The 17,276-nt window shown below is 44.7% G+C and overlaps 1 protein-coding gene across 5 annotated transcripts in view; it reads left to right on the forward strand.

Annotated features, from left to right (window-relative positions):
- The window catches only part of EGFLAM (EGF like, fibronectin type III and laminin G domains), a 203,776-nt gene that overhangs the window by 138,082 nt on the left and 48,418 nt on the right, over positions 1–17,276 (forward strand). For 2 of the 5 annotated variants that reach the window (XM_085002112.1, XM_085002114.1), the window contains 6 exons: positions 3,576–3,694; positions 4,258–4,576; positions 5,257–5,357; positions 6,835–6,935; positions 9,225–9,369; positions 12,347–12,536. In XM_085002112.1, the coding sequence (XP_084858238.1) occupies positions 3,576–3,694; positions 4,258–4,576; positions 5,257–5,357; positions 6,835–6,935; positions 9,225–9,369; positions 12,347–12,536 (975 nt within the window). Of the gene's footprint in view, positions 1–3,575; positions 3,695–4,257; positions 4,577–5,256; positions 5,358–6,834; positions 6,936–9,224; positions 9,370–12,346; positions 13,652–15,016; positions 15,206–17,276 lie in introns of those variants that run through there. The other 3 variants (XM_085002113.1, XM_021076641.2, XR_014831186.1) reach the window with 2 other exon arrangements.

Here is a 17,276-nt window from a genome sequence, read left to right on the forward strand (position 1 = left end):
TGTAATCAGAAAAGAGGCCAAGGATAAATCTAGGTCTGTTGTTTACTGTCTGCATGTCTTTGAGCAAGTGATTTAATCTTTCTCAGTTTATACCTCCACATGGTAAAATCGGTGTACTCAAACCACTTTCACAGGATTTGTGAAGATTAATAGAAACAATATTTGAAAAGCTCCTGGCACAGTGAAAAGTATCAGTAAATGTTAATTTTCTAAATGCCAGGCTCTTCCTTCCTCCACAGTGACTTCTCCTACAGGCACTGGGAGAGCAGCCACCAGACAGACTTGGCTTTGAGTTAGACTCAGCCAGTCACAAAATCTTTGAACTTGGTCAAACCACTTAACTTCCCTGACTTCAGCTGACTTCTGTACAAAATGAAATTTAACACACTTACCTTGCAGGATTATTGTACAGTTTAGAAATGTGTGATAGGAAGCACACAACAGTACCTGTCAATAGGGAAGAGGCAGTAGGTGTCAATAAATAATGGTGATGGGAAAGGGGAAGAGAAGCCGTGATCATCGGATTCTTGAATTCTTGACCAGGGAGCCTTGGCATCTATCTTGTAGGCAGTGCGAGTCTTTGAAGATTTTCTTTCTCCAGATAGGGTATTATGCGATGAAATGCAAGAATCTTGACATTGATGAGAATAGTACAAGAATGGCTAGAATGTGCAGAGGGCAAGGGTGAACACCTTTTGAGGTACAGAGACCTATCTACTGAAGATAAAACCCAGCTCTCCTCATGCATGTTCTACATAATTCCTTTATTACCCAAAGAATTCCTTCTTCTGAAATGTAACAAATCTGAAAACATGAGCGATACAGAGATAGAATGGAGAGAGAGAAAAGGCAAGAAGAGATGCAGAAAAAGAGAGAGAGAGGCAGAGGAAGAGGTAGATACAGAGAGATGAGGTTGGGGAAGCTGTCCTCAGAGACCTCCAGGCTTTTTGTGTGAAGACCTCTGGCACACAGCTGTGCTGGCTGGAGGCAGGTGGCTGAAGAGAATTTATATCCGAGTGTAAATCTGGCATCAACAGGCTTGAATTTTCAGCTGGCATGTGGGCTATTTTAAGTAAAACTGGGGGATTGGTGCGGAGGTGGTGACATCACCACCTCTCTTGTGTTAGCCCACTTCCACCACGATGTGCCTGACACCTGAGAACAGGTCCTGCCCCGCTGTCTGTGGATCACCTGCTGACCACGTTTCCCTCTTCCTGGTCCAGGAGATGTCTTGTCAGCAGCATGCCCATTGAGCAAGCGTCCCACACCCTGTCTTTGTCATTTCCTTCACTTCACGTTCAATCTGCTTGCTATTTTGCTCATGGAGGGTGAGTTTGCTTTTGTGAGACAGCTGTTTGACATAGCTCATTCTGAAAGCAGAATTATCTTTAAGTTCAATTTATGGCTTTTTAATGTCATTTTCTTTACTTTTTAAACTAATCACCCAGTAACTAATGGGCATCAGCCACCTGCAAAAGTCAGTTTCTGTTGCCAGAATTGTTACAGTCTTAAAGCCTGGTGCCTCGTGTGCTTGTGTCTACTCAGACCCACCAGGAGGAAATGGGGGCGCTGTGGAGCAGCATTTGAAAGACTCGTACCCTGGGGGTAGGGCTTCTTGTGTCCAGCCTGAGTCAGGACTGCTGTGGATCAGTAGACTTTGTGGATGACAACTGAATAAAAATATTAATCTGACCATCCCCCAAAGAACAATACCCTGTATTGTCCCCTCTGAGTTTTCTCAGCTTACCTTCCAGTCCTGAAAGCTCCCGTTGTTCTGCTAACATGGATGAAAATAGTTGACCCCTCAGATGCCACACAGGGCCCCTTTTTTGCTGGATGTGGGAGTGTTTGCTCTAGTATAGTGTCTCTTTCTTATTGAAAAACTTTTAATGAAATATTTCGGACAGCAAATATATATATACATATACTTATGCTTTTATACATATTATTTTTATGCTTTTATGTAACATTAAAAAAAATACAAACACTCTATTCAGAAATAGTGGAGCCCAGCATCTGTCTTAAGAAATAGAGTGTTTTAGAGTCCTTTCAAAGGCCCCTGCATGTTACGCCTCGTGCACATCCCTCTTCTAACCTTACCCAGGTATTTTTTGTCATCACTTTATTTAAAAGCTTAACTATATAGTCAGGCCTTATCGATCCATGGTTAGTTGAAGCTGCTGATGTAGAATCTTTGGATGCAGAACCCACAGATACCAAGGACCATTTTATGTAAGGAACATCAGCATCTCAGATCTTTTTTTTTTTAGTGGTTGCTCCTGTGGCATATGGAAATTCCTGAGCCAGGGATAAAATCAGAGCCACATCTGCAAACTACACCACAGCTCGTGGCAACACCAGATTCTTAACCCACTGAGCAAGGCCAGGGATCCAACCCGCATCCTCAAGGACATTATGTAGGGTTCTTAACCTGCTGAGCCTCGATGGGAACTCTGTCATGGCTCTTTTTATTTGCCGGGCTGGGGGCGGGGGGCGGTTCCTGTAACCAAAACCATGTGTGGGATACCAAGGGACTAGGGACTATATCCTTAAATAATATATAGTTTTCCTTGCTGTTGACTTTTATATAAGTGGCATCAAACTGAACAGGCGCCTTTGCAAGTTGCATTTTTTGTGCATAACATCATGTGAGATTAAATCACATTGATACCTTAAATACCCATTCATTCATTTCCCCTATTCCGTAGTATTCCATTCCATAGATAAACTAGAATTCATTTATTCATTCTCTGTTGATGGATATTTGGGGTGTTCCTACTTTTATAAATAACGAATTTGGCGGGGTTTTTTTTTTTTTTTTTTTTACTGTTAGAAATTCAGATGCGATGAATATGTTATGCACACATCTTCTGGTACACACATAGAAGAATTTCTCCAGATTTTGTAAGTTGGGGTGAGATTGCTGAGTCAAAAGTTATGAACACGTTCTACTTTACTAAATATTCCCAATTGTTCTGCAGCGTGGATGTACCAATTTACACATCTAACAGTTAGGGTCTGAGTCTCCCTTGACCCCCACCCTTGGCAATATTTTTTTTTATTTCCCAACTTTGCTGTTTGCCGGTCTGGTTGCTATAAAATGACAGTTCTTTCTGGGTTTAATGGGCATTTCCTTGACTGCTTATGAGATGAAATGTTCTTTGAATTTTTTTGCTCGTGGCTGCTTCCTCTTCTGCTTTTTTACTTGTTTGTTTGGGCTGCACCTGTGGCATATGGAGGTCCCAGACTAGGGGTTAAATTGGAGCTGTGGCTGCTGGCCTATGCCACAGGCAACGACAGATCTGAGCCTCATCTGTTACCTACACCACAGTTTCCGGCAATGCCAGATCCTTAACCCACTGAGCGAGGCCAGGGATCGAACCTGCGTCCTCATGGATGCTAGTCAGATTCGTTTCCACTGTGCCACAGCAGGAGCTCCCTGCTTCCTCTTCTGTTTTGAATCCTTGTGTGTTTCCTGTACGTCTCCATTCATTGAGCACAGCTCTGTATGTAGCTGAATTAGGATAGAAAAGGGAGCCAAGGCCTATGTTGACACACTGTGCTGCTTTTCTCAGAAGGCCCTGAGGAGTCAGGAAGTGGGCGCTATGGACCCCATTACATGACCGACACAGAAGGCGGTGAGGATGGTGACGGATTTGAAGACAACTCAGATTTGGATATTTCCTTTGAGGAGGTAACCAACAGTACTGCTTTTAAAACCTTCGTGTTTTGTTTTCTTGTTGAACAAGGCAATTTGGTCAATGGACAACAAACATTTTCCTTAACACTTAATTAAATTGGCTCCTTTGCTTTTAACACTTATCTACTTCCTCTGACTATTAGGCTCCCAGTGATCACAAATTAATAGTAACTCAGCACCAACCATGCTGACTTAGCCCTTGCCTGCTGACTTCACAGTCTGGCAAAAACATTATTTAGTCCGTTTACATAAGGGAATAAGCAATTCCTTGACAAAGGAATGCATTTGGTGATGTCGTAATAACGATAAGTCATATGATAGCAGCTTTAGTACTGACTTTCTGAGTAATACAGGGCAAGGTGCCTAAAATCCTTGAGCCTCAAGTTCTTTAACCATAAATTTCGATCAGTAGTATCTGCTCCCTCTGCATCCCAGGCTTTGGGGAAGTATCAAAAAAATGACCATGTTTTCAAGTATTGGGCATCAGCTAGAAGTAAGGCAGGCTCGTTACTGTGCTCTGTGTTAATCCTGAATTTCTTTTCCTTCTCTGTCTTTAGGTTAAACCGCTTCCTGCTATCAAAGAAAGGAATAAGAACTTTTTGGTAGAATCCAAGATGGCGCCTAGATCAAACCCAATGACCATTTCCAGGCTTGTCCCCCCTACCCCGGCATCTCTGCCTATGACTACGGTGGTTCCCCAGCCCACCCCAGTGGAGAGGAAGGGGAAGACTGGTGTGGCTCTGATGCCCCGGCTCTTTGACATGTCTTGTGATGAGACTCTCTGCTCTGCTGACAGCTTCTGTGTCAATGACTACACCTGGGGGGGCTCTCGATGCCACTGCAACCTGGGCAAAGGTGGTGAGAGCTGCTCAGAAGGTAGGCTCTTGGTGTGTGTGTGTGTTGGGGGGAGGATGGAACATGCTGATGAATTGGTCACACTGGGCGCCAGAGGACAGTTTTGCAGTCCACACCTGGTTCCTACAAGCCCTTTTTCTAAGATAAGCCCCTTCTTCCCATTTTAGTCATTACATTAGCTCCTTAGCTCTACAGGGCAAACATGAGGCAACTCCCATTGCTTCTCGTTAGATAGCAGCACTATGTCTATATGTGCCAAACATGTCATCCTTTTGGAGCAATTAATAAATCATCCTGATGGCACCCTGGGGTGGGCTTTACTTTTCTCACACCTCTGCTGAAAAAAATGCAGCAGAAACATGTGCATAAATGTTAAGAAGGAAAATAATTGAGTCAACTTCTGTTACACGCAGGGACAGCTGGAAAGCAGCTGTCAGTGGCCTTAAGGCCATTGATTTCTTTTGAAGGTGGCAAGTAGCAATCTCCAAAGATGCAGTTTCTCTCTAAGAAATCCAGAAGCTCCGAGTCCTCAGGAATGAGAATCCTAGGGGTAAAGAGTAGAGAAAAGAAGATGGTAAGCTAGGCTTAACAGACTTCCAGTTTTTACTTAATGACAGCCAGGCAATGGTGTGTATTGATTTTGTTGCATTTGAAGAAGTAAGGAAAGAGCGTTCTTTTGTTTTGTCCTTTTCTCTTTTCAGATATTGTTATACAGTATCCTCAGTTCTTTGGCCACTCCTATGTAACCTTTGAACCTCTGAAGAACTCTTATCAGGCATTTCAAATTACTCTTGAATTTAGGGTAAGAAGAATTAATTATTTGATGAGAGCCTATTGGAGACCTTAACACAGCAGTGGGGCTCCATCAAAGGGAGGAGGAGGGGAGAGGAAGCAGGGAGGCAAACCCATTCACAGTGGTAGTGAGAACAGTGGGCACATTTACACACTCAAGGGTGCCAGCAAGGGGAGAGTGGGTTGGGTTCTGCATATTACTGAGCTAGGGAAACAGCTGGCCTGAAGGTTCCCAGGGAGAATGTTTGTGTCCCTGCCATGTTGCTCATGTCAGCTGGAAAAAAAAATATATATATATACCACCTAAAAGTTGAAAATAGTATTTGGCAGATTTGCTGAGGACTTAAGTCTGATAGTTCTGAGGGACTAACTCCCCCGCTTTAAATCCTCAGCAAGTTAACACTCATAATAGGGACTCTTCCCAGCCAGGGTTTCAGAAGCCATAAATGCACTCTTCATCCCCAAATACCGTTTAAACAGAGCCCATTGTTATTACTGTAACTGAACAAATAGAAAATCCGGGAGTTCTCATCATGGCTCAGTGGTTAATGAATCCAACTAGGAACCATGAGGACATGGGTTCGATCCCTGGCCTCGCTCAGTGAGTTAAGGATCTGGTGTTGCTGTGAGCTGTGGTGTAGGTCGAAACACACCTTGGATCTCATGTTGCTGTGGCTGTGGTGTAGGCCAGTGGCTACAGCTCCAATTACACCCCTAGCCTGGGAACCTACATGTGCCGTGGGTGCGACCCTAGAAAAAGTCAAAAAAAAAAGAAAAGAAAAAAATCTGATATATGAAACCTTGGCATACAGTAAGGGTCCAATAAGTGCTAAGTGATCGGAATTAGCTGCAAGTCAGAATTCAGTGCTTTCAGCTTAAAGTGATCCTTTTGGGTATCTCGGATGATGGAAAAAGGTTTGGAATATGGAAACAAGTCCCCTTTGAGGTCATGGTCAACGTGTTGAGGGTCCAAAAGACGATCTATCCCAGTCGAGGATGGCCAATCTGGGTGAAAACCAAACTGGTCCAGCAGCTGGGCTGTTTGTATTGTCATGTTCTCCTCAAGGAAGCGAAGAAACAAATTTGCATGGGAAGTAAAACAAATCAAGGAAAAAGTAGAATGATCATTGGTGAGACTAGAATTTGATGAGCCTGCGAACAGTCCCTGTGTGACCATGGTCTCTGTGCTCACAGTTTCCCCTGAGGCTCTGCCGGTGGGTCCACAAAGCCAAGGAAAGAGTGGGTCAGACAGGGCGGTCTTCTCTCATGTCACTGCCAAATTCCTCAAACGCTGTTTATCTGCTGCCCTTCGTTTATTGAAAATGAATCGGGACCGGCTACCTGGGAATTAATGGGAATCCACATGCTTGTAAATAGGACCACCCAACAGTGGAGGTGCTCAGGTTTCATATTCATGAGTGTTTCCAGGTGGTGCTTTATGGAAGAGGAGGTGTTCATTGTGTGCGTGGCTTTTGTTTGTATAACAGGCAGAGGCGGAGGATGGCTTACTGCTCTACTGCGGGGAGAATGAGCACGGGAGGGGAGATTTCATGGCCCTGGCCATCATCCGGCGTTCACTCCAGTTCAGGTAACTCCTCCCCAAAACCCCTAGGATTTTCACTGCTGGTCTACGTGATGTTTTCTTTTTAAAATCTCTATAGGATGGATTCCTGTAAATAAAGGAATAGTGTGTATAAGATGAGCATGGACCAGTTTACTAAATACTGGAGTATCAGGATTGCAGGATAACCTCTGATATTTAAGTCTCAGAACCTTGCAACCATTCATTCATTCAACAGCAAATGTTCCTGAGCCCTTGAGGTGTTCTTGGCACGGCTGTAGTGCCTGCTGTAGCATCAGTGAGCCAAAGCAACCGAGTCCCTTCTCTCCTGGAGCTCCAGTGGATGCAATGGGAAGAGGGCTGGAACCTCCTCCTTGTCCCCTGTAGATACAGCTGACAGCCACGGAGAGCAGAGAGGAGTCCACGGTCGTCTACGGGTTCCCAGAGGCTCGGATCCCATCTTCGTCTTCCTTTGGGGCCGTGGCGAACTGTTTGACTTAATTCCTCTGCCCTAACATACCTTGGAAGCCATCTTTGGGTGTGTGTGTGTGTGTGTGTGTGTCTGTGTGTGTGTGGTTTTCTGGAGGCAGAGTTTTGTGGACACATTTTCACCATCCTCCTGGAGGTGTACACAGCGCTATTTAAGAATGACCAGTGGGGATCAGCCTTGTGCTTCTCCATGGTGTGCTGGTTAAAGACCCTGATGGCACCATTCCCGCTGCCTGACCTTCAGCAAGTGACTTAGCCTATCCCAGCCTGCATGTCCTCCCAAGGCCATTGTGAGAGTTAAATGCCTTAACATATCAAAGTGCTTAGAGCAGAGCAGAGCGTGACCTATGACAAGCACTCTGCAAGTATCAATCGTTACTGTCTTTTGATTATTTCAGCACAAAAATTACTTTTGGTTAAGTTTGATAAGGCTGTCGAGCATCCCACGTAGGGTAGAAAATGCCATTCCTCCCCCACCCCACCTCCCCCCTCCCACCCTCACCCCCACTGCCATCCTTTGCTAAATGCTTTGATTGATGGGAGACTAAGGTTAGCCAGCAGGATCTGGGGCTGTGGCCCTAACCTGATGGGGCTTTAATAACACTTGGAGGGCCTGAGAGACTCCCACTAGCCCTGATGGTCACTTGCTGGTGGTAAATAACCCAACTCTGCAGCTCCTACCGCATGGTTCTGATATCCCCCCTCTAGGTGAGCCTGTTCTGCAAAGCCTCTTGATCCCATTCCACACCCCTGAGGATCAGGAGACAATGGGAGGCCGTGAGAAGTGGGTTGCAGCTAGGGAAAGCCCTCATAAGGACAGCACCAGCCATGCTTCCTTCTCCCCTCGGTCTCAGGACCTATGGGGAGGTGGCGTGGTGGCTGCTTGGTAGTTGCCTGGAAAGGATCAGAATTCTAGATGTCAGGCATAGTGACCACTGGGCACCCTGGGCCATACAGAGGTCGGGGAGAAAAAAAAGAATAACGCAACTGTCTGAGAATGCCTGTCCTCCACCCACACCCCCCTGAGCCAAGCTTCCCATGGAAACCACACCTGCACTCGGGCCCAGCTGAACACAGATGGCAGTGCTGGCCAGCTTGCCAAAATGAGTGTGAAAACCTTTTTTTTTTTTTTTACACCATTTTATTAATATCACTGAGCCTGTCATTTGGGAGTTGTGGGAAGTCCCCAGAGAAATCCTTGGAAGCAGAATGACTCAAGCTGTAATTCTCTGCACCTTGAGTCCGCGTTTAGCATCTGGTCATCACTGAGATGGAGAGGGAAGATCTTAGCTGCCCAGGATTCTCCAAGATGCAGAGAAAATTAGATTAAAGAAGGCCTTCCAGGGAAGGGTTCTATGGGCAGATGAAAGACAACTGGGTTGATGTCATCCCAGGGAGGAGGTGCCTAGTTTTTCCACGTGTACATTTTAACAGCTCTTGATATTTGCAAAGCCGACTGAACGGACTGGCTCTGAAAGAAGCCATTGCCCTGGTGGCAAGGTGCCTGCTCGTGGTGAACAGGTTGATCAAAGAACCTTCCTGGGAGTTCCCGCTGTGGCTCAGCAAATTAAGAAACCGACCTTGTGTCTATGAGGATGCAGATTTGATCCTGGCTTTGCTCAGTGGGTTAAGGATCCGACGTTGCTGCAAGCTACAGCGTAGGTCACAAAGGCAGTTCGGATCTGGTGTTACTGTGGCTGTGGTGTCGTCCACCAGCGGCAGGTCTAATTTTGACCGCTAGCCTGGGAACTTCTATATGCCGCAGGCGTGGCTATAAAGAGAGAGAAAAAAAAGAACCCTCCACCCTTTCCTTTTCTCCCCCCACAGGTTTAACTGTGGAACTGGAGTTGCTATCATCACAAGTGAGACCAAAATCAAACTAGGGGCTTGGCACACCGTTACGCTCTACAGAGATGGGCTGAATGGGCTGCTGCAGCTGAACAATGGTACCCCAGTGACAGGCCAGTCCCAGGTGAGTGTGGGCCTCACTCCCTCCCCACCCACCCAGCACCCCCAGCAAGCATTCTGGGAGGGTCCCATTGCAGAGAGCTGGCGGCCCTGGCAGATGGGCTGTTTTTCATGGAGAACCCATGCAACCTGGTCTTTCCATTCAAGGTGGGGCTTCAGGACAGGCATCTAGCCCACACTGACAGAAGAAGAGGATGGAATTTGCCAGCGTTGTGCTCTTGGGTGCATGGGGACAGGCAACAGGTCTCTTTCTATAAGGATATCAAAGCCTCGGGTGGAAGAAGGCCCATCTTAGAAGAATAGAAGCCATTATTAGTGCCAAGCACAAAGCTTGCTTTTAAGGCAGGGGTGTTGCAATCTTGTGGCTTTAGAAAATCATCCCGAAAGGTTCACTTGGTTCAAAATGCAGGAATAATCCACTCATCCACCTTTTTTGGGGGCCATGATTATAGGAAGTGGTAAAACAATTTCACCGTTGGACCACTCAGCAAATCACCTAGGTATTCACATATTTGTCATGCTCTGAGCAATTTTAGGACTGTGTTTAGAATAAATAGTTTGGATTAGCAACCTGCCAAGGAACCGAGCCTGTAATTATAATCAGGCAGGTGTCTGTATTCTCTGAGGAAAAATGTAGCAAGAAAGTCTTTGTGTGTATGTGTGTATGGCTTTTCCCTTGCCTGGGCTCTTCACTGTTTTGCTGACAAGACATGTTATATAAAGGGTCATGACTTGCTGTTTTAAAAGAAAGAATAGAAAAAATAAATCTCATTCATTTGGACCCTGAACAAGAATCCAAAGGAACAAGAATCCAAATATGATACGTGAGCGTGAATGCGGGAACATCACTTACGCATATATGCATATATTTCTAAGGAAGGAAAAGACAGGAAATATGCATTGCAGAGTCACATAAATGCCAGAACAATAGGCCTAATATGATTAGAATTAAATTTGATAGAATAAAGAAGATTTGAACTTGAGTCCAAATGTTAGCATGCATACAGGATGGAGAAGCTGTAACAGAAGGAACATGTGAAAATGTCTTATGGTTTAAAATAAGGGAATTCAGTAAAAGTTAATAAATAGGGCCTTGTGGTAACAACAAGCTAAAGAAGTTACAGGTTGCATTAATAGAGGCATAGCATCTAGAAAAAAATAGAGGTAATAATCTCTGGTGCTTACGTAGTGCTCTAACAGTGGCTCTAATCCTAGAAGAGGATTGCATTTGGAGTCTATGATGTTAACAAATATGAGAATTAATTGCAAGAAACATAATTTTATGGATACTCAGGGCAACATCTTCCTCTCTGCTACCAGGTTTACTAAGCAAGTTGCCTAAGTAGGACCGCAGATGTGGAATGTTTAATAAAGTGTCTTGGGAGATAGTGATTTTGTCCTATGTAGGGGTTCCCCCAAAACAAACCTGAGATAAGGAATCCTCTGCAAATGATGCATTAAGAAAATGCTCTCATAGGAAACCTGTAATAGAGGGGATTAAGATGGACAGGAATGGGGCACAACTCAGCAAGAGTAAAGTCTCAGGCAGAGTTCATCAGGGTCTTGCTTCAGCATAATCCCCCCAGGGAGCCCCAGCGTGTATGTTGTACCTGGAATTATTCCAGCACCAATCAAGGGAGCTGGACTTTCACACTTAAGCACCCATTAAAAACTGTTAAGTGCTCTTCCGGGGAGGGGGGGATGCAAACTCTAGGGCACCACCAGTTCTTTGAAAAGGCAGGCAAAGCAAGTTCCAGGGGCTGAAAGGCAACCCTCATCCAAGGGAGATAAAGGCCAGGCTCGAAGACTCTTTCTTGGGATGTTGTGATGGGAGCCTCAGAGGAATCATTCACCCCCATGATGTACTTAATGCTCGGGAAAAGGAAAGGGATTGAGCTGTCAGGCTCCTGCTGTGGTCCTGGATCAGGGAACACGGCCAGAGGGGTGAAGATGGGACCCAGACGCAGTGCATTCTGAGGATCTTGATGAAATAAGCCAACAGGGGACTCAGTTCATCTAAGAAAAGCTGTGTGCCAGTGACTAGCAAATGATTAATCCTTAAAATCCACTGTGAGTACTTCAAAGCTGCCTATCTCATATTTAATATGCTGTTTACAAATGGTTCTTATCTGTTCCTTAGTAAAGATAAAGCAATGATTAGATGTTTTACCATTTGATAACAAAAGCATAAAGGATAAAGATTACATTTCAGTGGCTTACATTCTGGACATTTTATAACTTCCGGCAGCATGCCTTTCCCCACCCACTTTAATCCAAACGAATGAGGTATTTCTGTGATAAAAAAAACAAATAACCAAGGGCACCTTAATTTTGTCCCACCAAATGTTCAGCTCTGTTTTTTGTAACCTCGAAACCTACAATCCATATTGTGGTCTAGTCTAAGATTGGAAATGTCCCTACCTCGCTGTAATAACACTAGAAATAAATTGGGTCCATGAGCAAATTTCAAAATATTTTGCAACTCAGTCTTGGCAATTTCCCTGTCCCTCACAAATGCCTCTTGCAGGATATAGTATAATGGTGACGAGGATGGTAAAAGGGTCAATGTTAGCCCACGTATACACAAAATGAGTATTATCACCTTTTGAGACACAGCATAGTCCTATGACCCATCCAAGATACACAGCAAATTGGTGTCAGGAGTGGAAAGAGAAAGGTTTTTTTTGGACGCCCAGCATAGTACCCTGCCTGTTGGGTTGCTCTTGGCTCTGACCTGCCTTCCCTTCCCTTCTAGGCATTCCAAAATCATCCTTTCTTGAAACCCAGCCCTCTGAGAAGCTGAGTTTCCTATGGTTAACTGTGGGTTTCATTTTCCAGTAGGACAGTGACGTAAAGAAAAGTACGGATGGAAGAAAACACTGGGGCTATAAACAGCATCTTACCCATGTCCCTCATGAAACTCTGTTGTGTTTCAGCTTTTGACTTTGTGTAGTGAGTTAAGGTTTCCGTCTTTCTTAAAGGGCCAGTACAGTAAAATTACCTTCCGGACTCCTCTTTATGTTGGTGGGGCTCCCAGTGTTTACTGGTTGGTGAGAGCCACAGGGACAAACCGAGGCTTTCAAGGCTGTGTACAGTCGCTCACTGTTAATGGGAAGAGAATGGACTTGAGGCCCTGGCCCCTGGGGAAAGCGCTCAGCGGGGCCGATGTGGGTAAGTGGTTGCTGGGCAGGTGGGGTGCCCTTGTGGGATTGCCTTTCTGGGTGGGACCAGGGAGGGGAGCAGCTTCATGGGCCATAACCCTGGGCTGAGCTTCAGGAAGGAGGTGGTTCTAAGGGGTCAGGTTGGGGCTCTGCAGACATGATGACCTTGAACCTGAACACCAGGACATGGTAAATAACTCTTAAGCATGCCCCAAACCCTTGGTTGGGTCCTGCTGCCATCCTGGCCTCTTCATGAAACGTGGCCTGGACTCATCCGACGAGGCAACAGCAAGTCAGCCTTTCCACCCTTCGTCACCCAAGTCCAGTGGAAAAAGCAACACAATCATGTAGAAGGATCTTTCATCTACTCTCTGCTTTTAAAGGAAGTGGCCACATTCGAACTCTTGACCACTGTGCCAGACGTGTGCTTGGAAAGTCCTCTCATTTATTCCTTACACTCACTCTCGGGGACGGCGGGGGGCAGGGGAAATTATCATCATACTTATTTACACATGAAGACAGGGGGACTTGTAAAAGTTGAAGAACTTATCCCAAATGGGGCAGAACTAGGATTATGGGGCTTTTTTTTCTTTGTTTCTATTTTACTTTTTTTTTTAAAAATAAGACTTTGTTTTTGAATAGTTTACGATTCACAGTGAAATTAAGGGGAAGGAACAGAGATTTCCCCTATCCCCTCCTCCCTCACACATAACTAGGACACCCCCCCCAACACACACACGCGCACACACACACACACACATACGCACACACGCACACGCACACGCTCACATGCAGTTATCAACATCCCCCACCAGAAGAGAATCAGAGAGAGAATGGACATGCGTCTGTGTATGACTGGGTCACTTTGGTGTATAGCAGAAATTATCACAACCTTGTAAATTAACTATACTTCAGTAAAACTTAAAAATAAATAAACAAACCCATCCCCCACCAGAGGGGACATTTCTTATAACTGATGAGCCTATTAACACATCATAATCACCCCAGATCCATAGGTCACATACGGAGTATTTTCACTGCCCTAAAAATCCTCTGTATTCTGCCTGTTCATCTCTCTACTCCCTCCATTCCCAAATCCTTTTTTTTTTTTTTTTTTAAGGGGCTGTACCCACGGCATATGGAAGTTCCCAGGCTAGGGGTCAATCCAAGCTGCAGCTGCTGGCCTATGCCACAGCCACAGCAACGCCGGATCCTTAACCCACTAAGCGAGGTCAGGGATCGAATCCGTGTCTTCATGGATACTAGTTGGGTTTTTAACCCACTGAGCCACTATGGGGACTCCCCCACTGATCTTTTTATGGGCTTTATATTTTTTCCTTTTCCAAAATGTCATATGGTTGGAATCATACATTATGTAGCCTTCATAGATTGGCTTCTTTCAGTTAGTTATGTGTCTTAAGTTTCCTCCATGCCTTTTCATGGCTTGAGAGCTCATTTCTTTTTAGCACTGAATGCTATTCCACTGTCTGGGGGTACCACAATTTCTTTGTTCACTTACCGAAGGACATCTTGGCTGCTTCCAAATTTTGTCAATTATGAATAAAGATGCTAGAAATATCCATGTGTAGGTTTGAGGGTAGACGTAAGTTCTCAACTCTCTTGGGTAAATAAATGCCAGAGAGTGTGATTGCTGGGTCAGATGGCACGAGTATGTTCAGTTTTGTAAGAAACCACCAAAGCGTATTCCAGAGTGACTGTACCACTGTGCATTCCCACCATGAGTGCATGCGAGTTCCTGCTGCTCTGCATCCTTGTTGGCATTTGAAGCTGTCAGGCTTCCGTATTTCAGCCATTCAAATAGGTGTGTAGTGGTACCTTATTGAAATTTGCTTTTCCCTAATGACATATGATATGGAGCATTTTTTCACATGTTTATTTACCATGTGTACATCTTGGTGAAGTGTCTGTTAAGGTCTTTGGCCCATTGTTTAATTAGCTTGTCTCTTTTCTTATTATTGAGTTCTACAAGTTCCTTATATATTTTGGATGACAGTCTTTTATCAGATGTGTTGTGTCTTTTGAAATTTTTTATTTTCCATCTGTGGCTTGTCTTCTCATTTTCTTGGCATTGTCTTTCACAGGGCAGAAGTTTTTAATTTTAATGAAGTCCAGGTTATCATTTATTTCTTTCATGGATCATGCCTTTGCTGTTGTATCTAAAAAGTCATCACCTCACCCAAGATCATCTAGGTTTTCACCTGTGTTATCTTCTGGGAGTTTTATGTTTACATTTAGGTCTGTGATCCCTTTTGAGTTAATTCTTATGCAAGATGTAAGCTGTATGTCTAGATTCATTTTTGTGTGTGTGGATGCCCCGTTGTTCCATCACCATTTGTTAAAAAGACCAGGATTGTTTTTAAAGCAATAAGGACATTTTATGGAGTTCCCGTTGTGGCTCAGCGGGTTCTGAACCCGACTAGTATGCATGAGGATGCGGATTTGATCCCTGGCCTTGCCCAGTGGGTTAAGGATCCAGCTTTGCTGGGAGCTGTGGTGTAGGTCACAGAAGCGGCTTGAATCTGGTGTGGCTGTGGCTGTGGTGTAGGCTCCAATTTGACCCCCAGCCTGGGAATTTCCATATGCCACAGATGTGGCCCTAAAAAAGCAAAACATAAAAAAAATACAATAAAAAAAGCAGTAAGGACATTTATTCCATTACCAAAGGCAGCAGGTAGATAATTCTAAGGTTGGTTAATTCAGTGACTATTTTAGTCAGTCAGGGCTGCCATAAAAAAATACCAAAGACTGAGTGGTTTAAACAACAGAAATTTATTTTCTCACAGTTCTGGAGACTAGAAATCCAAGATCAAAGTGTTGGCAGGTTTGGTTTCTCTGGAGGCTTCTCTCCTTGGCTTGGAGATGGCCACCTCCTCCCTGTGTCCTCACATGGCCTGTTGTCTGTGCTTGAACCCCTGGCTCTCCCTCTTCTCAAAAGGACTCGAGTCAGACTAGATTAGGCACCCCCCCCCACATGACCTCATTTAACCGTAATTACCTCCTCACAGGACCCAACTCCAAATACAGTCCCATTGGGAGTTAGGACTTCAACCTTTGAGGTTTGGGAGGACACAGTTCAGTCCCTAACAACGACTCGGTAATGTTAGCACTCTAGGTTGGTATCTCTGTGGTTCTCTTGCTTCTTACTCGTAATCCCAAGATGGTGCCGCAACTCTGAGCATCACATCCTCATACAACATTGTTTTGTGGGAAGAAATGGCAAGGCCTCTCTTGGGTTCCTTTTTTCTCCATCTTCGAGATGTTATTTTTGAAAGAATACATGGTAAACACCAGGTTCCCACTCCCTAGATTCTACCCTTCACATTTGGCTGCATTTCCTTATCACATAGGATCCTATCCCTCCCTCTCTCCATTCCTGGATCAAAGCTTGGATTTGGGACTCCAGGGATCGTTTTGTTTCTTTGCTTTGTAGCTAATATTAGTTGAGCAGCTACTACATGTAGCCACCATTCTGAACTACTTTAATCTTCTGAAATTCCTACAGCGTGGGTGCTATGATTAGTCTTAGTGTTTACAGATGAGAGTTGGTGGTACAGGATAGTTAAGTAACTTGCCCCAGGTCACACAGCTAGTAAGTGGTAGAGCTGATAAGCTGTGATCTCAGGGATTCTGGCTCCAGTGTCTGCCCCCAAGCACATTTGCCTCATCAGTCTCCTGAATTGGCTTCAAATTGCTTCCTTCTAGCTTTCTCACTCCCAAAGGTGATACCATTGTTAAAACTACGGAAGATGGGGTTTACTTGAAAGGAGAAGATTACTCTCCACCTGTTATTCCCTCTGTTACTTTTTCCTCAGTTGATCATTTAATCAAAGCAAACAACCAACAGTAATGACTAAAACTATTACAAGGCACGTCCTGGGGCAGGACAATGTCTCCAAAATCCCTCTTCTTGAGTATCTGTGATGATTCAGGATGGAAGAACCAGCAGGCCCATCAGAAACCCCCTGAGGTGTTGAAGAGTTCAGACTCTGAGGTTGCCTGGATTTGACAGATCCATTAACTTCACTGGGACTCAGTGTCCCCATCTGTAAATAGTAACTGCCTCATAAGGTTATTTTGGCTGCCTGAGTTGTGGTTCCTATAGAATACTGAGAATAAAGCCTTGCACATAGCAAATCTATTATAAATATTTCCTGTTAATATGATTATTAATATTCTGACTCCGCCATCCACAGGGCATGAGTTTTTTTCTTCTCTCTTCATTGAACTAAGAGGGAAACAGCCCTCAGGACAGATCTGGGAGTCTCGAGGCTGCAGTGACCTCTGATAGGTAGTTAAGAGGTTGCAAAATTGAGCAGCAGCTGGTATCTGATGGTGTTTTAAATTCTCATGTGGAAAAATGTCAACTAGCATCTCCATTGAGCAGATGAACTAGGAGGGCCCAGCTTGCTGGCTCGCTTTCCCTGGTGGCAGCTATTGCGTTATTCCATTGCTCTCTATGACCTTAATGGCAGGCATTGGTCACATGGCCTTTTTTTAAATTTCTTCCCATTTTTCCCTCTGGGGTATGAGAACAGGATTGGCTCCCCTTCACCCAACATGTTTGCTTTCTTTTGAGTGAGTCCACATGAAGTTCAGGTTCCTCTAAGTTAAATGCAGTCTCAGTATGGGGGGAGACTGGGCCCTTTGCAAACAGTGATGAATTTCTGTGGAGATACAGGCTTCCAGAATAGGGTAAGGACAGTCCTTGCATCCCAGCTCCTCCCTTTGA

The sequence above is a fragment of the Sus scrofa genome, chromosome 16 (assembly GCF_054392235.1).
Source record: "Sus scrofa isolate SSC_HxYL_T2T_F1_AM1 chromosome 16, Sscrofa_HxYL_maternal_Yorkshire_Landrace_v2.0, whole genome shotgun sequence".
Taxonomy (NCBI): Eukaryota; Metazoa; Chordata; class Mammalia; order Artiodactyla; family Suidae; genus Sus; species Sus scrofa.